At 33.9% G+C, this 22,178-nt stretch overlaps 1 protein-coding gene across 2 annotated transcripts in view; it reads right to left on the reverse strand.

Moving 5' to 3' along the window:
* LOC150104731 (protein meiotic P26-like) overlaps positions 1-22,178 on the reverse strand; it is a 298,850-nt gene that overhangs the window by 199,027 nt on the left and 77,645 nt on the right. For both annotated transcript variants that reach the window (XM_090395315.1, XM_090395314.1), the window contains exons 6-7: positions 21,242-21,451; positions 10,060-10,546 (exon numbers count right to left, since the gene is read on the reverse strand). In XM_090395315.1, coding sequence (XP_090251441.1) covers positions 10,060-10,546; positions 21,242-21,451 — 697 coding nt within the window. The remainder of the gene's footprint in view (positions 1-10,059; positions 10,547-21,241; positions 21,452-22,178) is intronic.

Below are 22,178 nucleotides of genomic sequence, written 5' to 3' on the forward strand. Positions count from 1 at the left end.
AGTGCACGCAGGCACTAACAACGAGCAAATGAGACCAAAGAGAGTAACTAGAGTCCTGAAGGTGCCTCCTAGCAACCTAAATTGGATTGTCTTGGCTGTTGGGCTGATGTTCTCATGCAGTCAAAGTTGTTGAGGTTTGGGAAGTTTTTTTAGGGCTGAGGCTGATTCCATGAACAATCTTTCATATTTATATTTGCTTCGGTGTAGTCAAGTGGCTTACTTCCATCATATTCTGTGGCTGGTATCCAGAGCATGGTCCGCAAGTTCAGAGTTGCTATATTTGTGAAAGCGGATGTACACTTTGTGTTCGAATATCCTGATATTAGCTGTCCTGCCTGTTTGGCCATAGTAGGACAGTTTACAGCTGCAAGGGACCTGGTATACTCCAGGTAAGTCTAGGGGAAGTGGCTAGTCAATTTCGTCTTTGCTCCTAAGAAAATATTGCGTGAAGAAATTATGATACCGATAGAATATGGAATCCGTAACCTGCCCAACTATATTTCCAACAATATCAGACTGGATGTAGCTGGTGTTTTGAACAAAGCAAAATCACCAAAGCCGATAAGTGAAATGCCTCTGTGGTTCTCAACCAAACAGACTATACAGGTAAGCTTGCTTCTTTATTGTTAGTTCGGTCTACCTACTTCCCCATTGAATATGATCCCACCAGCTCCCAAATCAGAACACTCCAAAGGCTCCTTAAGAAAGTTACTTCTTGGCCTGAGGAAGTTACTAAGAAACTAAAGAATTTTAATTCTAGACATTCCCAGAATATATGGACTGGGGAAATTAGCCAAATATTTACCCAAAGCGTTCGCACACTATATTGGCAACTCATCATCACACATAAAAATACTCAGCCCACTTCAAAGCCAGTATAGAAAACCTCTCACTCCGACACACTGACATAATAGTCAATTTTGATGTCTACTCCCTATTCATGAATGTCCCACTCAAAGATACTTTAGAGCTCATCCAACTCAAATTTCCTCCCGATATCTCAGCCTTATTTCAGTTCACAATGAACTCTGGCTATTTCGTTTGGCAAGAAAAATTCTACAAAACAGATAGAGGGGACAGCCATTGGTTCACCAGCTAAAACCAGTTAACTGCAACCCCCCCCCCCCCTTCATAACGATTGCATTAAATCTATCACCATTCCTTACATCCTGGGTACCTCTGAAAAGTTAACCAAAATCCTAAAGAAATATGATCTAATGACCTGTTACAAACCATATAAGAAATTGGAATTCCTTATCTGACCAGCCACTTCCCTTAGACCTACCTGGAGTATACCAGATCCCTTGCAGCTGTAAACTGTCCTACTATGGCCAAACAGCTAATATCAAGATATCCGAATACAAAGCCTACATCCAGTTTCACCAATATAGCCATTCTGGGCTTGCGGACCATGCTCGGGATATCCACCACAGAATATGATGGATAAAAGCCACTTTACTACACCACAGCAAATATAAATATGAAAGATTGTTTATGGAATCAGCCTCAGCTCTAAAAAACTTCCCAAACCTTAACAAATTTGGCTGCATGAGACTGCCCCAAATTTGGAAGCTTGCATTATGAGAACATCAGTCCAAAAGCCAAGACATCCCAATTTAGCCAACTAGGAGACACCTTTAGGACTCTAGGAACAACGATAGTTACTCCCTTTGGTCTCATTTGTTCGTTGTTAGTGCATGCGTGCATTTATCATAGTTTTATGTTCCCATGAAGATGGCAGTGTAGCATTGCCGAAATATAGGAAGTATTGATTAAAGTTTTCTTTTATTTAATATTTAGTATATGTTGTAATTTCCTGAAATAATTTAGTAGTCATGTGTTACCAGTGTATAAGCTTATCAACAAGGAAAATTTATAATATGACATTTTATCTTTAATAACATGAGAATGATTGTAATATGTAGTTACATTCTTTTATATTTAATTGATATTGTTCATGTAGTATTATTGCTACTCCCACTTTTGCTCTTTCTTCTTAACTTATTCTGCTATATGATATTACTATTTTTTCATTTTATACATTCCTTTCTTCTTCTTCAGATGACACTATTGTTTTAATATTTCTTTCATTAATTTCTTTAATTAGTTCATCTTTTTTTTTTTTATTTATTTATATTCAAGGGTAGCAGGATTCTTCCTCAGAGAAACTCAGGTTTTTCATCCTGCAACCTGGCAAACCAGCCAGAGGAATACCCAAATATATATTTAGGATCAAAAGGACTACCAGCTAATCATAAAATTATGGTTATAAAAGTTTAGAATACGTGAAAGGTCATGGGTCTTAAAGGATGCAAGTACTGTGGATTATTCAATGTCACAATAATGAAAGGAGAAGAAAAGAAATATTCCACTTCTTTTAAGCCATGTACATGAATATGAATATTAAATTGAATATTCTAGTATAGCCATAGAAACCAACATGAAAATCAGTCATACTTACTTGCGACTTGTTGGTTGAAGGATTAACATAGCCATCATTGAACCAACAGGCCACAGGTTTTTGAATACCACTATTAACAGATATCTGTCTTTAGGTGGGAGATGAATTACATCACCCAGTACGAAACCTGGTGTGGCACATCACCAAGCATCGGAGTGATTGTAGATGCACAGTGAACATATACATATATAGATAGTACGAGACCAATAATGTCACTTAATGGATGCCTGAAGTGGCCTTGAGAGGTTCCATGTTTGCTCTCTACAGGGTTTCTAGATTATATAAAAATAACTTAAAAAAATTTAAAAATATATAAAAAAATGAAATAATGAGCTATTTCACTATTTCAATTGATTTTTAAATGGAAGCTCTCATATGAGAGCTTCATCTACCAATGATAAGAATTTCTCAATGGTTGACAATTGGCTACAGCACTTCTTTAGAAGACATCCAATCACAAAACAATTAGAAGAAACACACACATAAACCACAGTGAAAATTATTTAATTGTAAATATTTCATCCTAAGTATCTTAGGACATCATCAGTACAGTATTTGAACAAAAATTAGGAATAAGATACAGTTAGGGCGTATGATTACAATAGAATCTCATGAAAACGTGCATAACGTGCTAAAGTAGTACAAAAAAAAAAAAAAAAAACGTTAATTATTTATTTAACACAGTTTTGTATGATAATTTCCCATACTTTAGGAATAGTAAGAACGTCGTTGCGGTTTAGGTTTGGTCTGTGTAGTAGGGCTTCAGAACTTTCTTTGTATAAACGTTCATGTTTAAATATAGATCTATGTAAAAGTTTAGCCTTTTCCCAATGGATCCTATGGTTTGGATTTTCAATTCCGTGTTGAGAGAGGCCAGATTTCTGCGGTTTAAGAAGACGAAGACGTTTATACAAAGAAAGTTCTGAAGCCCTACTACACAGACCAAACCTAAACCACAACGACGTTCTTACCATTCCTAAAGTATGGGAAATTATCATACAAAACTGTGTTAAATAATTAACATTTTTTTTTTTTTTTTTTTTTTTTTGTACTACTTTAGCACGTTTTCATGAGATTCTATTGTAATCATGCACCCTAACTGTATGTTATTCCTAATTTTTGTTTAAATACTGTACTGATGATGTCCTAAGATACTTAGGATGAAATATTTACAATTAAATAATTTTCACTGTGGTTTATACGTGTGTTTCTTCTAATTATGAACGCACCACAGGTTTCGTTATTTAAAAAAAAAAAAAAAAAAATCACAAAACAGTTTTTAAATCAGTATGAATAGCCAGTCCAAACAGAGAAGTCAGGGTTTTTCACTGCAAAACTAGATGAACTGATTTATGAATACTTACATTTGACAGATGTAGATATAACAAAATTATGGGCACATTTTTCATCACCAGTGTGGCACGACTATTTAAAATATTAAAGCCCTATGGTGGCTTGACAAAGCTTTGCATTTGATATCTAAGAAAAAGTTCCCAGATTATCCACATAGTACTAATGTGCTATAAATCTAGAACCTTTTGTGAGATTGTGATTTTTTTTTTTTTTAAATTGCATTTCATGATCTAATTAACTTAGCCATATTAGGGATATACAATGATTAACTAAATTCTGTGAGAGAAAGTATTTTATCTGGGATTAAATGCTTGTAATTTCACAATTGTAAATTTTTGGAGGAAGAGAAGATAGCACTGAAGTAATTTAGTAAGGAAAAAAAAAGAAGAATCTGCCATACAGACAAATCAGCTATGAGAACATATACAATTCACAGACAAAAAATACTAGAAGTGGAAGGCAGTAGATGGCATTGTGTGTAGGCAATGATGGCAGTGACATTCTATATAGTTGATGGATTAAGTGTTGGAGATGGAGAGTTGTTAAGTGCCCTCCCTCGATGAGTTCTTAGAGGTGTGTTACATAATAATAATCATTCGTTCAAATTAAATAATAAAGAATGCAGCTGATGTTTGGACTGTTTAAAGCAGAGTATCAACATTTGAAAAAAAAAAAACTGCATAAATTTTTTTTTACATTGGGAAGGGTGACATCAATTATGTATAACTATGAGAATGGACTAAGAATGCATGTACAGATCTTTATTCATTTAAACAGACATTTTGGAGGTAATCACTACTTCTTATAAGTATTAATGGTTCTTCATTAATGCACCTATAAGAAAGAATGTGATATTTCAAAAGAGCAAAAGTAATATATACATATAAATAACAAACAAGGCTCCTGATACATAACATACATTATAAGCATCTTCTGATACTTATTATGTCAAAGGATAACTATAGAATACATATCACAGTAGACCAAACCAAAAAGCGGGAGGATAGGAATAGAAAGATGGTTCACACATTTACCACTCAACAATATATAAAAACAACATGTTATGTTTGTCAAACAGTTCAATGAAAATTTATCAAAAGACAGTTTATTGATTGGCAATTCATCGAAAATGCAATTTATCAAATAAACAATTCACCGAACAACAATTCATGGCAAACCTAATTGATCGAAAAAACAATTAACAGGTAATTTTTCTATAAATTCTATCATAATTCATCAAAAGATAAATTATAAAAACAGACAAATTTTAATACAGATCTTAACTATAAAATTTCATTAAATTTCATCCAGCTAGATTAGAATTATTAATATCGTTTTGAAACTTCTTTACCAAAATTTCCTAATAAAAGTGATCCTGTTGGAACCAAAAGTTTTATAAGAACTAAAAAAGTTTTTACAAATCCCAATGTTTTTACAAATGTCAAAGTTTGCACATATTCCACTAAGTCAGAGAATTAATGCAATATAAAAAAATGTTTGTAAAAGGTACAAATACCAAATTGGAGTAAAATTCATCCCATATAACTGGTGTGAGTAAGTACGTCACACACTAATAGTACTATTACAAATAATAATGGAGCCTCCACTGTTCAGTCAGGATGAACCCTTTTAGTTAGAAAGACCCGTGTTCGAATCCCATGCATAACACGAAGAATTTTTATTAGCCCTCTTCAACTAAAGGCGAGTTATCCAGTTTTGTATGGAGATGGCAGAGTTTTGACTCCCGGAAACTCGGGTGTTTCATCCTGCAAACTGGCCTGCATGAACACACATATCTACAGACATAAAACGTTTACTAGATAAGGAAGACAATGGGAAACCATCATGTTCTCTAATTATTTGCAAGTAATTGCTACCCCACCAACCATTCGGTTGAGGAGAGAATAAGATAAGGGTGAATAATAATAATATTATTATTATTCGTAGCAGGCATCTGTAATTAGAAATATAAGGATCTATGCGATGAAGCATCCATGCCAATACACTGTTGCCAGTGAACGAACCATCTGGATTGATTATTATTATTAATGTATTACACTGCAATTTGCAAAATGCTGATATACTGATGTGAATAGTAAAAAAAGGAAAGAAAATTGACAAACATGCCTTGATGATAATCTCTCTTCATGAACCTGATGTTTTGAGAACAAAACTTGCAAGGTACTACAAAACAAAAGAGTGCTATTTTTCATGATAAATTATTTTCCATATGGTAAATACTAAGCTTAAAATTTGTACTTTGTATGCACATCTTGTCGCTAATGTTTACAGTACATTTGTTTGCATTTTTAAATAACTGTTTTCTCATTCTTCCTTTCTTTTTCATCCTTATAATTTATTTGTATTAACTCAGGTCACGAAATGAATCAGTAAACTAAATGTACATTGTACTCCACAAAATACTTCTGCAAACAGAAAAGTATTCTTCTGCAAATCACTGGATTCACTGATACCTTGATTAAAAAATAATTTTTCCCTTCAAAATAAAATAAAATAAAATTTTACTGCATTCCTTCAAATGAACAGAGATTATCAACTGAATTTTATATTTGTACAATGCCCTGAGATTGTGATGAAGGATGATTTCATTTGTTCTACGTATTTGTTTGCTGTATTTTAATTTCAATTTTAGGCTAAATCTAGGCTATCATCATGCAATAAAGTTATTATGCTACCCAGCTTTAAAACATCAGTAGACAACTGATTATGAGATGACCTTAGCCAAGCAGATCGAAGAAAATCTGAAGGGAGATATCCAGTTTTCTACTGATGATTTAAAGCTAGGTAGCCTAATAACTTTAGTGTGTGATGATGGTGACGAGATGATCGAGGCAAATGCAATAGTAGGGTTACTGAGTGACTACTTTTCAACTCTATCACCCAATTGAGGATATTTCTGCATTTACGTAGCAATAACTGATATGAGAATTGAGGTTAATGAATCAGAGATAGTTAGGATATTGCAGAATTTAAATGCAAATACTGTTGTGAGTTTCGATGGGATATCAGCTTGGGTACTGAGTGAATGTGCAAAGGAATTGTCAATGCCTCCTATTAGGCTGTTTAATTTAAGTCTGAGCTCTGGTAAGGTCCCTAGGCAGCAGAAGGTGGGTGATAGTTCCTTTATGGCTGAAACAGAAAATTACAGGCCAATCACCATCTGGGGAATGGTGAAAAAGCATTCGAAAAGTTGGTTAAAGAGAGAATTCAGGAATGGGTGGATAAGAATATGATACTCTAGGATGGGGGGGCAACATGGTTTTTTGTTAAAGGTTGGTCTTGTCTTAGTAATTTATTTACTTTTATAACAAAGTGACAGCTGAATTAGAAAAGGGGAATGGCTACACAGTGATAATGGTGAATTTTGCTAAGGCATTTGACAGGATATCCCATGGAATACTGTTACAAAAAATGGAATCAATGGGGATGCATATTAAATTGGTGATGTGGATACAAGAGTTGGCTGATGGAGAAATACCAAAAAAGTAGTGTATGGAGAAGCAGAGTTCAAGATGAAGTAGGTGACCAGTATTTATTTATTTATGTATATGGCTTTGTGAAACTGGCAAGTGAAATGTACAATCACAATCTCCAGAAACAAATGATGAAAATCTTAACATATAAAAGTTCATTACATAAAAAGCACAAACTGCTTTCCAAATCTTCCTTTAAAAAAAGTAATTTGTTATAATCAAGCCAGGGAAAATTATCCTGCTGCACCAAATATGACAAGACTGCATGTTCTCTCAACACAAATGCAGCTGTATCCAAAGTTTTATTAGAAAGCAGTTGTGACTTGTGTGAAGATCTTGATCCATTAGAGAAAACCCATTTCACTTTGCATCATCATCTTCAACGAGAACTATGAGAATAATGTCTTTGTGGTAAAACAGGACCTTGATCTTCTGTTTCCTCCATAACCATCGCCACCACCATACCAACTACAGGTCAATGTCCAGTCTGGAAAGCCAATCCAAGGCCTCATCTTTCACCTTGTGGATGTCTTGTAGGTCACCACCATGAAATTGGCGCCTTGGGCAGTCGTACACAATGAGTAATCATCTGAGCCACGGGATCAGACGCTTACAATCACAATAAGGGTGGTCTAACAGCCCCAATTTATGTAGTAGGTAGCCACATCTGCCCTGGTTAGTTCTGATCCTGTTGATTGATGACCAAATCTTCCTAGGAAGAGAGCAAAACCAGGCTGCAGAGCACAAGGATCTTCTACCAGGAAGCTGTTTGTTGGGAGACTGTTGGACCAGTATTCTCTCCACATGTCAGGTGTTGATGGCAGGGCAGCTGAAAAGAGTTCGTCCATGGACCAGGTGACCAGTGGTGTGATGCAAGGCTCTGTGCTTGTACCATTATTGTTCAATTTGTACATAAATGATATAGGAAATGGTTTGAAGGGAGATATTCAGTTGTTTGCTGATGATCTGAAGTTGGGTAGTGTAATAATTAATCAAGCTATTTTATCCTTAGTCTTATCACCTCTTTATGAATTGGAACAATTTTCTCTTCTTTTCTCCTTTAGAACTTGGAAAAATCTAAGACTCGTGTTAAATAGGTAAATTAAAGCTGTTGTTAACTTCCTGTAACATTCCCTCAAGACACATGGTGATACGCAAACTAGTCCTACATTCTGACTGACATGAAGTTCAATTCTTCATATATACCTCTGCTCACTCATCACTGGCTCCCTCTAGCTACCCACTGCTCTCAAGTTCTACATGATGCTACTTTCAGGAGGATGAAATACACATACTGGCCACTGAATTAGAAACTTTTATTTTACATATAGGCAAGTTACTGCCAATAGTGATCCTCTTCAATTCCCTGCAAAGGGTTCGATGAGATATGGGTCAGAAACAGCTTTCATTAAATGCTTCAGTCAATTGCTGCACATAGGAAGTTCTGTTTGTTCATACAAGCCATCTCAGACAATGGCGATCTCATTTCTGACAGACTATTTTAGGACCATAGTTACACCTCTTAGACAAGCAATGTGAGTTATTTTTCCATTGATTAAACACTTGGGATATTTCACCTTTTGAGAAACTCAAAAGGTGAGATATCCTTTAAAAGAGATGAACTGTGACCAGTTCATCTCTGCTGTTTTCACAATCATGGCTCCAGCCATGGGCACCCACAATAAGTGATTTATCAAACTCCAAAATATCCTTTGTTTTTCCCACTGTGGTCGATACTATTGACCAGCAGCATTCTTCATAGTTGCCTAGAAAATGTGATGATACATGTGACCAAGTATTTTGCATATGCTGCATAAGTGACATTTACATACATCTGCAAAACGGTTTCTAATTCAGTGGTTGGTATGTGTACCTTATGAATTGCTCATTTAACATCTCTACTATGTCCTCCTCAGTGGTTATCATTTTATCATTTCCTCCAATCAGTATAACCACTTAATGATTCGTCAATTTACCAAACAAAAATATAAGTGTACAGTACAGTACATAAGTGATGAATTTTATTTTCTTGTGTGGGGCAGCCATCCTGCTTATGAAACTTAAAGCAAGTGTTTGAAAAAAAATCCATGTTTGGTCTCGAATAAAGATTTTTTACATAATTTTTTTCCAGATTGTGTAAAACACACACATAAAATAAATGAAACGCATACTGACTGAAAGGAATATACCTCAAAAAAATGCCACATGTCTACAGAACATATATAAAGGGAATATCATACTAAGCTTCAATTAAATCCCAAGTTAATTCATCAAAAACCGCAGTTCTTTTTGATAAATACACTTCACGTCTTATTCATTTTTCAATGAACTGTTCATTTGATGATTTGAAGTTTCGCCGAATTGTCTTTCAATAAATTGTGTTTTTGATTAATTGCCATTCAATGAATTCCTTTTTCGAGGCACTGATTTTTGATTAATTGCCTTTCGGTAAATTGTTGTTCGATAAGCTCTTTCAATGAATTGTTTTCGATGAATTTTCTGGATACTATGTCAAACAATCTAGTAATAGCACATCTACAAACATAAAATATCATTTAATGTTTATCTATGTGTAAACATTCCTCTCTCTCTCTCACACACACACACACACACAAAAATTCTCATTAGAGTAATATTTTATGAACCCTAACAATCCTTATGTTTAAATATAAGTAAGGTTCAAAAAAACCATAAAAACAAATGAAGTAATAGTTATTAATATTTAAAAAAATTAATATAAATTCATCATACCATTACTAAGTGAGGCAGACCCTAATTTGGCCAAGGCAGTGAGGTTATTAAGAGCATTCATTTGTGCTGCTGCAATGTCCACAGCACTAGTTGGAATTAATAAGTCTGACAGGTTTAGCTGAGAATTAGGTGAGTTTTGTGAAGCACTTCTTTCTGCCATGCCTGCAAGCTGAGCTATGTTATACTGAGCAACTACATTATTTGCCAAATCCATGTCCAGGGATGGTAATGCACTATCTGGACTAAGGACACCTGATGGTAAGTTGAAATTCTCACTCTCGAATGATGAACTAGAATGAATGGGAGAGGGATGTTGTGAAGCTGGAGTATCTTCTGACTTGTTGCCTAGTTCTATTTTTTTTAAAATACCAAAGTGCTTCTTTACAGCAGCTTCAAATTTCTCTGTATCAGTCTCAAATTTCATTTCAACATTTACATCAGTTTTTGGGGTATTATTGATCAGGTATAACAGCTGAGCACCTACCAACTTAAAAAGAAAAATGCAGTATTATATTAGGGGTAAAGAAAAATTAAATTTCATTCATAAGAATTCAATCAGAAATAAAATAAGTCTTATTTTTAAAATTATATGCTGCTGAACAATTAGGAAATTTAATTTCATTATGCTCATGAAAAATTCTCAAATATACGAGTATAGATCCTTACTCTAAAACCACTGCAAATTTCCAATTAGCTGTTATTGCAATATGATCAGTTCCCTTGATAAAGGGAACTGATCATATTGCAATAACAGCTAATTGGAAGTTAAAACGAGATTTAGTTGGTAGTAGAAGTCTTCAAGAATTATAATATTTTGCAAGGTAACAGCAGCAGTACCCTGAGGGCACTTAAGCAGAACTGCTAGCCACATACATGATTATAACATGCTGCTAGTAACTATGAAGTGCACAGAAATAGTTACTTTGCTATCTATCCTAGTCCAGCCTAGTCATATAATGAAATTAGTCTGATTAAACATAGAAAATGTACTTATGAAATAATTTCTCCATAAACTTCATTCAGCAGCACACTGAATCATCACATTTATCTCTCTATAACCAATATATGTGCATTAAATCAGAACCAAAAATAGCACGAAACAATTTCTATATTAAACATTTTAATACACTTTCCAAATTATTGAAAGTTTCAAAACAATATGAGTGCATGAATGCCATTCTGTTATATGAATACCTTCATCCTCTTAACAAAGGAGATTGGAAAACTGCAGTTGCACCAAAGTATACAAAAGAGGCAAACTCAAATATCTAAATATTACTGCAGAAAAAAAATTAAAAGTTTGAAAACATGAACCAAACTTTGATACTCAGTGACAAATCTGAAGGAAAAAAAAAACATTAAATCAGCCTAGGAATTCATGTAGTTTGCAAGAAAAGTTTGTTGTTTGCAAGAAAAGAAAAATTCGAAGTTCATGGTGGATTTGAGAATTTAATTAGGCAGTTCTGGAAAAAAGCAAATCACATCCATAGTCACTGAGGTAACTATGAATATGATTTCTAAGAGGTGAGAAGTCAATGCAGAAGAAAACATGAAAGAAAGCTTAGCTGTGTGTAATAGTAGATGAACACAAATCATGGGAAACCTTGACTTGTGTTCATCTACTTGGTAATATATAATATAAAATATCATGAAAGGGATAAAATCTCAGGACTACTGGAAAAAAAAAAAAAAAATATATATATATATATATATATATATATATATATATTCATGGAGAAAAGCTGTATAAAGGATGATAAAGGTAACATAAAAACTGAAGATATTCAGAATGTATGGAATAATTACTTTCAAAAATATTAAACGACATAAGCAATGACAGAACAGTGGTAAAAAATATTGAAAAAAAGAATAATCAGGGCTGAAAATGCCATGTGGAGAGGAAGCTGGAGTTGGTGATATTCATGAGAAAAGCTCAAATATGAAGGCATAAAAGTTTTATAGTGGCCACATTTAAAAGGCCTGATCACAAGATCAATTTCCAAATTACTAGAATAGACTCTCGTAATGCTCATACAAATGAAACAATATGAGAATTACTGGGAAAGTTCCCATCTAATTGTTCCAGGTAAAATTTATGCCAACATACCTGAGAAGAGGCCAAGAAAAATTGTGGAAGAGAAATTTCCAGGAAGAACAAACTGCTAATAGGCAAATAGACATTGTTAAGTTCAGACTTACACTTTAATACAATAGGTAAAAAATCACAGGAATAAAACAAGGATAATCTAAATATATATATGTGTGTGTGTGTGTGTGAGAGAGAGAGAGAGAGAGATAAGAAAAGCTTTTCAAAACTACAATTATATTGTATAAATGAACATTATATAGATCAATACTTTTCTTAAACTTAGGTTACAAGTCACAGAATGTAGAGGAAAATGGTTTAAATGAAAACAGACGTAAAACAAGAATTTATTTTTTCTTCTTCCAAACGAGTTTACAATGGAGATTGCATTCTTGTATATGATTTCCACTGTTATTCATTATATATATGGATCAAATCACGAATTCATGTTAAATCTGATACTAGAAATTAATATATTAAACTCAGCTCTTTATGCAGATGCTGTTATACTCCTAAATATATCGAGCACAACTATGCAAGAATAACTAAATGGAATAAATGCTTTAACAAATTTGGTATGAAAATAAGTAATAAAGACTACTTATGAAAACAGATAAAAACAAAAAAAATATCAATCATCTGCAATTAAGGATCTATAGAACAAGTAAAATATTTCCCTTCAGGCACAATTTTTAGTACTAATGGCATTTTTTTGATATTTGACTCCCACCCATAAAAGGTTGCAAACCTACAGTACATTAGTACCATCACCATGGGTGGGAGAAAGATTTCTTTTTCTGGTTTATTATTATTTTTTTTTTGTATCTTTTTTGCACTTTTTACCTTGTCCAGAAACCCTCAAGAATGGAACTTTTTGCCACTTCAGGCCTCCTTGCCTTTCACTGCCTAACAATGAAATTCACCAACCACTTAAACATAATCACATACATTCATGCCAATCACAGGATAAAGTCACAGTTTGCAGGCTGGAGAGCAGATATGCTAACCACGTGATCAACTAGGCTGCCAAAAGGAATATGGAAATAGATAACAGAATAAGGAAAGCTAGTATGGTCAAGAACCAGTTGAATAAATTTATAGGGAATAGAAGAGAAATCAACCAGACCCCACCAACCTCAATTTCCTGACATGTAACCTCAAGAGGCAGGCTCCTATAACAGCACTACATGATTAAGCTTATGTTAGTATTAACCTATCAACAAATTTCCTCCAAATTAGTCTATTACTTGTCAGCACACTAATATTGCTATATTCAACAGGTTAGTCTTCTAAGGCCCCTTCTGAATGAATCAATCAATCTAGATCTCAGTCTTCCTCTAGGTCTTTTTCCTGCCATCTTAGCATCAAACACCTGTTTTGCTAACTTTCCTTTCCCATTCTGTTTAAATGACCATACCACCTTAGATAAACCCTGCTCACACATTCTTGAATGCTAGCAATGTAAAGTTCCTTCGAATTGTTTTCATTTTTTAATATGATTCTTCCACTGATGCCATCTGTTCAGACTTCTAATTTTTCTCAGAAGTTTCATTTCTGTGGTCTCTAATATTGCATTAAGTGCTTCATTTTAAACCAAATTCTGAGATCCATGACTTAAAACTGGTTGGAACAGTGTCAGAACCCATAACTAGCACTATACATAATAGTATTTAAACTGTTTATAACTTACTGATTGAAAAGGTGGATTAGTTAATCAACCTGTATAGCGACAACAAATGTGAGAGCTCTGAGAAAAATTAAAGGAATGAACAGATGTCAACAATAGCAGAATTCATATTAAAACTGAAGAAATCAGAAAGTCACCTGACAACTGTTAGCATTAAAGAATCTGTGATCAGAGCTTACCTAAGACATGATGATCACTTAAAAATGGTAAAAGGAATGGTTTGCAAATGCAAGTGTTTCACATAAAAGATGAACAGGAAAATAACACTTAGAGTGAAGACCAAAATTTTGGTGAATTGATGCGGTTAGTAGTGCTAAGGCACTACTCATAGAAGACTGAAATTCTGACAATACTGGAATCCTAAATAAGAAATTAACATATCAAAATTTTGGGTTCAATGTTATATCAAGAAAGGGTGGTTTGTTTAATGTTCCAATAAAATAGGCAATTTTTATCTGTTTTTCTGTGTTTTTTTTAGAATAATTAGTGTTTAATATATTATTGCCAATTTTGAGATGGTGGAATATTAATGTCATAAAATGGCACCAAAAATGCACAAAGAATATAAAGCAAAACATTATTCTGTAAGTGAAGTTGAGAACAAGAATGCCTGCCCACTGAACAGAAACATGCCAATGTTGAAACAAATGAGGTTACTCAAAATGAATTAACTTTCAAAATCGGAAGATTAAAATTATTAGAGGGATGACACAGGAATTAGAAAATGCCAAGACGTGTTTAGAGTAGAGAAGCATTGGAGGAACAAAAAAAGTAGCAAAAGGAGAGACAAAGCACCTGAAGCAGGTAAGATATTGAATAATGATTAACAGGTAAGTAAAGTAGAATATAAAAATAAAGATGCTATATAGTATGATGATGCTCTCATAAAACAGGCACTGATGACTATGTTACTAATTAAAGTTTTCTAGGAATGAAAATCAAAAATATGAATTTAATTGAAAAAAAAGAAAAGAGATGGTGGCTCTCTTAAGTACTGATGCCTTAACTAGATAAATACAGTATGATAGAGAGAGAGGGGATACGAAAGGATTGTCAGCAGATGCAAGAATGAAGAGCAAAAAAGTGGAAATTACTTCCTCGATAAAAAACGGGCTGTGAAGGAATGGTTGTGAGTTTTTGGATGTGTGGAGTGAATTTGAGGGAAGAATGAATTTATATAAAAAGTGGAGGGGATAACCTGCACTTGAATGCATTGGGTATCAGAAGTACAGAAGAATTATTTATTGGTATGAGGCCTAATATGCAGAGTAGGGTTAAACTATATCATGATGGGAGGAATGGATGGTGAGAATCTATGAACAAGAACAACTAACTTATGCAGCTACATTAAAATGCAAATGTGCATAATCATGTAGGATTATGATGAAAAAATGATTGGATGTTCATCCAGTTTGGACTTTTGTATGTGCACAGAATGAGTCATGAATCATGTGGCACTGAGGGGGGAGGGGGGGAAGATAGCCAGCAGGTAACTTGTCCGTATGCAAATGAAAAAAGTATCAGGAACAAGTAGTTGAGTTACTAGGTGAATATAAATTATAGATGCTACTAGGTGAATATAAATTATAGCTGCCAAGAAATTATACTCTTGGTTTCATCCTTTATCCAAATGTAAGCAAACAAAGTTTGCACGTGAAGTAACTTCACTAATCAACTACTTGTATACAGAGGCTAATGACTTCACATCAATTGCCTTAGTATCCCATAATGCCAGGCACATATCCTTAAGGACCACTACCCAGACTAGTTGATCTTTATTGGGGTCATTAGTGGGAACTAGACCCAGAAGAGAAACCAAGGTTGAAGTAATGTAGAAGTTATAAATTTCCCATATACAAGTAGTCAAAAAGGTGTCACACCTTATTACTAAAATACTCTGGATAAGAGATAGATGTGGAAAGTTTTTTTCACTTGGTTATGCTATAAATTAAAGATGCCAAAATCTATATACAAGTAGCCCAGTCGTCGAGTTACTTCACAGGCCAACTTTGCTTACACTTGGATAAAGGATGAAACCAAGAATCCAGAGTATTTTAGTAAGAGGTGAATATGTTGTGACATCAGATTGCAAACATTCACAAGATATGACAATATTAGATACCATTAACTAAATCAAAGTATAAAGGATACAATATTTTTAGGAAGGAGAAAAAAAGAGGAGAGAAAGGTCCAGTTAGAGTAGAAAGCTATGACTGCAATATTACTAACAATTTTCCATCTAATAGGAAATTTGAAGCTATTTGGCCAGAGGTGAAGTCTAACAAGATCATATATATGGCGTGGCACTGTTACAGACCTTGTTGATCAGCTGTTGCTGACTATGAGCTGCCAAATCAACCTAATGGGTGCTAAACGAGTAATTATCATGGGTGACTTTAATTATCCCATACACTGACTGGGTTGCAGCAAAATCTTGAATTTAATAAGTTGTTGTGAGACGCCTTCTTCAAGCAGCATGTTACAAAGGAAATTGAGGTGAAAGAGTGTTAAATCCAATTATAGTGTCAGAGCAGGGTTTCAGTTAAAGATGTGACTGTTTTTATCTCTAGTTGGTGACAGTTTTTGTTTGTTTTGGAGTTTTGGATTTATAACTCCTGAAGCAACTGAGAATACGAGTATATTGTATATGTTCTTCTGGATGGTTTGCCTGTTCTCTGAGATGAAACCCCCCCCCCCTAGGTTCTCTGGGAAGAAAAATCTCTGTATATGAGCCTGGCTAGCTCATTTTGAACTGAAAAGCTCTGATAAATGTTCTCCACATCCAAAATGGGATTTAAACCAAAGTCAATTAACTGATATTGACTGAGCTACAAAGAATCCTGAATGGAGACTGAAAATATGGATGTTCTATTCAAAAATGTTCACATACTGAACTACAAAGCAGGAAATTATGACCAAGTGAGAAACACTAGGTTTAGTCAAAGTCCCATGATACTAATCCAGATGGAAAGGATATCATTATTATTATTATTTTTTTTTTTATATTTTTTTTAAGTATTAAAAATATACTTAAATGATGCAGTGTCAGAGCAGGTCCCTAGAAGAATAAATAGGGTAAAAGTGAAATGAATGTGCAATCTTATTAAGCAAGAGATTCTTAAGATGATGATGTGGAAGGAATAGCAAGTGCTTGTAATTTGTGTAACTTATGAAAATTATACAGCAAGGACAGAAGAGCTACATGTATTTTATAAAAAAAAAAAAAAAAAACCTAAACCTGAATATGGGGGGAGGGAAATGCTGCAAGTTAAAGACAACCCACAAAAAGTATTATGTCAAGCAAAAGAATGAATGAATGAAAAAGAATAATTCTACTAAATGCAGATGTAGAGAGATTTGTTCATCTAATGCATGCCCATTTTGCTAAGAGCTATCAACCTAGTGTATGCAACATGGAGCTCAAAGCTACCTCTATATTCAATGAAGGAAACTCAGGTTTAATGACAAGATAGTACTAGATTTATTACATAAACCAGAAAAGAATTTAGCAATAGGGCTAATGGGATATCAACACAGATGCTAAATGCATGTGCTGAACTGGCTGTATAATTTGAGTCTCAGCACAGAAGAAATTCCATAAGAGTGAAAAGATGTATGATAATCCCTTTGCATAAGAGTGATGCAAAGACTGATATGTTTAACTACTGAGCTGTATCTCTGAAGTAAAGATTTTGGAAATGATGGTAAGAGACTGCATACAAAATTGACAGAGAATCTATACTTTGCAATGAACAGAATGAGTTTACTAATGTTTAAGTAACTCAGTCACATTTTATAATAAATTTAGACAAAGGGAATGAGTAGAGCATGGTACTTTTGGAGTTTGCTAAGGCTTTTGACAGGAACAGCATGGAAAGCAGTTACTTTTGTTGGAGGATGTGGAATTGGATTATAAACTATTAGTATGGAAATGAGGATGGCTGATTGACATATCAAAAACTTGCATATGGAGAGGTGTCAGCAAGATATAAAGTTGGTTGGTTGTTCTGGATTTACAACTGAAGCAACTAAGGCTATGAGGTTAGTGTATTATGCCTGTAAATTGTGTGTGTTCTTCTGGCCAGTTTGCCTATTATGTGAAAATGAAAAACCAGAGTTTCTAAAAGGGAAAACCCCTATAACAAAGATTCTTTGCAGATACTGACTGAGCTACAAAGGCTCCAGTTATGCAATTTTTACATTAATGACACTGGGAAAGATTCGACAGGAGGCACACAGCCAATTGCTGATGATGATAAAAAAGATAAACAATGTATACAACTGGCATACAGTATTTACAGAACAATCAGAATAGGTAGAACTGTGGGCATATGAAAATAGCAATCAGTTCAATGTAAAGTTATGAATATAACATATAAAATTATGAATTTTGGCATGATAGGATATCTAATAGTGTATTACATTGGTGGGTTTATGACAAAATGATCAGGCAAGATATCTCAGAGTTTTAGTAAATAAGAAATTGAAGTTCAGTGATATACAGCAAAATTTGCAAATACAACTAAGATGATTGTTGTGATGTGGAAATAAACACTAATACATAAATGGGTATATGAGTCATTTTGTCACTTTAAAAGGCCTTGGTATGACCAACCTCGTTTGGCCTATTATGTGCTGATCTGGTCTCCTTGTTTCTGAGATGATGCAGATACGGTGGAGGAGGTGCAAATGAGAGCATTAAAGATGATGTCAGGAACTGTAGGATGTAGATTATGAGGAAAGATTGACAATTTGTGGACTGCAGACACTAGTAAGTAGGAGACAAAGCAGTGATATGACAGACTTACAAACTTCTGAAAGGGTCATAGAGGATACTAGATGATGAAGTTTTCATTTTACGAAGCGGGAAGAGGATGAGAAGGCATCCATGGAAGCTGAGAATGGATGCGGTTCAAGAAATGGATGAGAGATAGATTCTCTCATAGAAAGGAGTGTGACTGGAATAGCTTGCTTTGGTGGTGGTGAATCCAGATAGTATCACTGGATTCAAGAAAAGGAATGACTACAGGTGTGGGCAATATGTGACCTCCCTCAATGACTCCCTGAAGGTCTCTGATGTTAATAATAACTGGAGGAAATTTGTTCATATGAAGTAATGTAAACATGTAGTACAGTTGACTTGTGGTATAACAAACACTAATAACAAACTCGCTTTCAGTAACAAAGTACTGAAGAGTCCTGATTAAACTCAACAGATACAATGCTATGTTAAAAGAAATTCACTATAGCAAACTATCCATTATAAGAAACTATTCCACTCGCAATTTTTGTCTATTTCCATATTTAATTTGCCATCTTCACTGAAAATTATGCCTAAATAGCTGAAATGTTTTACTTGATTTACAGGTTTTTTTTATTCAGGATGCAGTTGATGTTTTCAATGTTTCTTCCTATTTAAAAAATAGGAAGAAACATAGCCTTAGTCGTGAAGATGGTGTAGATGGCCTATTATTTGTGGTGAAGGTATGAAACTTGTTTGTTTCATCAGCTATTGTTGTCATTAGTTCTATGGTAAAAAATTGTTCAAAAATATCTAAAGCTGAAGAATCATCAGTGATATTAAATGTGATTATTCCTGAATGCTATCAAATTCGTGTACACTTGGAGTAAATGCATCATCATCACGCCACTTGAACAATACATCTTCGGTCTGCATTCGCTTATGCACATTCGTATCGAGACTTTTGTCACTATCTTGCTTGCTTGTAACACTTACATCACCAGGATCTTCTTCATCTGAAGTACACAATTCACTTATCTCTGACAATTCTTCTCCCGACTCATTTGTTGTTAACAAATCATCAATTTGATCACCAGTAAGATAATGCAGATATTTACTGGTAGATGCCATATTGTGACATCTCTGAAATCCCTGCAGTCTCATTGTTTATGCATCGTGCTGCATAATGATTAGTTGCACCAGTTCAAATTTTTCTCTTTAGATGTCATACAAGGACAGAAACCCAAGTCAAATAAACTTCAATTGGTTGGCAGATGGAGAAACTTCCCCGTGAAGTTTGAATATCTTATGACGATTCTTTCCATACTAAAAAATTGTCTGAATATGGGAGGCTTGCCAACCATACATATACGGGCTCAGCAAAGCAGGTGTGTATTTCCGAGCCCATAATAATACATTCTCAGCAGTTAAAGGGTTAGATTGAAGTTTTTATTCTAACACAGTAGCTGTCTCCATAATTTATTCGAATGAAAACAGAGATCGGTAGATTACACTGTTAACAAGCTGACATTTCTATTGATAAATAAGACAAATTTTTTTGAAATTAGATGAATACCCATTGATCATAATAATATATATTTTATATGAATTGTTGGAATTATACTATTTTCATAAGGTGAAATTTGGGAATGGTTAACTGCTTATGTGATGCGAGTAGTTACGTGGATGTGAACTGAATCCGGAACCTCATGTTGTCATATTATTATTATTTAGCAGTCCACATCAAAATACTTAATTACATCAAGGGGTGGCAATAGTATTAACTTTCAGTTACTTCAAAAAGTATTGCAAGCCATTTCAAGTTTATTTAGGCAAGATGGATTCAAAAAATCTAATGATTTAGGTAATCTTTCTGAATATTCATTATAATTTAATTACAAGATTTTTTGTTTAGAAACAAATATTAAACTAGTTAGTAGTATTGCATAAGAAAATTTTGTTGTCAATGATGTTACTAATGTTTCAAACAAAACTTTCTTTCAAACATCTTTTAAACTTTTATTCATCTTTTATCTTTCAAACAAAACTAATACTTGTTTTAAACCTAAAAGACTACATGGTAATTCATTGTATTTCTGAATCAATATAAAATCTTATGACTTAGAGATATCAATGTTTTATAGACTGAAGGCAGCCATGTGGAACAAGATTGGTTTCAGAGTAACGTAAATAACCTCAATATTTTTTTTAACCAGTCAAATGGATGAACATCTTCACAACATTCTGATCTTTTTGTTTTGCAGATGTTTTGTTTCAGCTACAAAAACACACAAAAACAAATAACCAAAAAAAAAAAAAAAAAGGAAAGAAGGAAAGAAAGAAAAAAGATACTGAAGTAAAAAAATTACAAAGATTCAACAAGATTTATATGGTACACCATTTATCCGACCTTTCAATTATCAGAACAGTGAGTTTGAAGTACTATTACATAATGCTATACAGAGAAGTTGGTTGACATGCAAGGGTCAGATAATCGAAGGGCCCTTGTTCAAGAGGTTGGATAAATGATAGATTACTATATACCCAGTATGTGTCAACTGGGTATACAGAACAAATATATATGATAAAAATAAAATACAATATAAACACAGATTCTAGAACCTCTTGGGTTACCCTTGTAATTACATAAAAATTATAATAAGGATACCTGCTTCAATGAAAGAACCTCCATGGTATTGCCCAACTTTAAAAGTCTTTCTGTAAATCTGCAGGCATCTTCAATTTTGTCTACTGTCTTTTCAACATTATGGAAAGTATCCATAACTTGCAGTTCCATAGCAGAATGAAGTGTTTCTAATTCCTGAAGCTGATTATCTTTCTGCTTTTCTAAAAATGCTTTATAACTCTGGAATGTTTCCTATTAAAATCAATGGATACTATATAAACAAAACTCAAATTACATATTCTATGCTCTCCAAATGTATTGTAAGCATTATTAATGAGACTAACTATCAAAATTACATCTAATTCATAGCATAAAAACATGGTTATAAAACATACTAGCACTTACGGTACAAGTCAACGTTCCATGTATGTATACCTAATTACATAACTGCTTCTTATATATATTCTAAGATGAACAATTAAATGAAAGGTGTGCATATCTTTCAATCTAATAAACGTGAACTATGAAATTCAACTGCTTTATAAGGGCATGCTTTTAAATTGATCTGAACTGTTAACATGCATAGTGAAGGTTCTGAAATATCAGATTTGATCCTCTGCAGAACACAATGTGCACGTGAACAAAATTTTGTTGCACATCACATTCATAACTAGTGCAAATGGAAAGAAATTTAGAAATCTTCATATTTAATATCTGTAAGTTGTTAACCTTCAGGAATCACACGATGAAAAATTGTTCACAGAACAAAGAATAAACCTTTTTTTTTTAAATCAAGTCCACACAAGAAGTTGCAAAATCTATAGAACAGAGAGAGAGAGCACTACAAATGTGTGGGCATGTGGTTAAGAAGACAGGAGCCTGCTTATGTGTTTCTTGAATAGCTGGAGGTTGTGGTCCTCTAGGAAAGACAATACTGAGGCAAAATGAATGAAAGGGGATGAAGAGAAGCTAACCCAGA

The sequence above is a fragment of the Typopeltis vanoorti genome, chromosome 7, assembly GCF_054136105.1.
Source record: "Typopeltis vanoorti isolate ZY-2024b chromosome 7, IOZ_Tvanoo_1.0, whole genome shotgun sequence".
Lineage (NCBI taxonomy): Eukaryota > Metazoa > Arthropoda > Arachnida > Uropygi > Thelyphonidae > Typopeltis > Typopeltis vanoorti.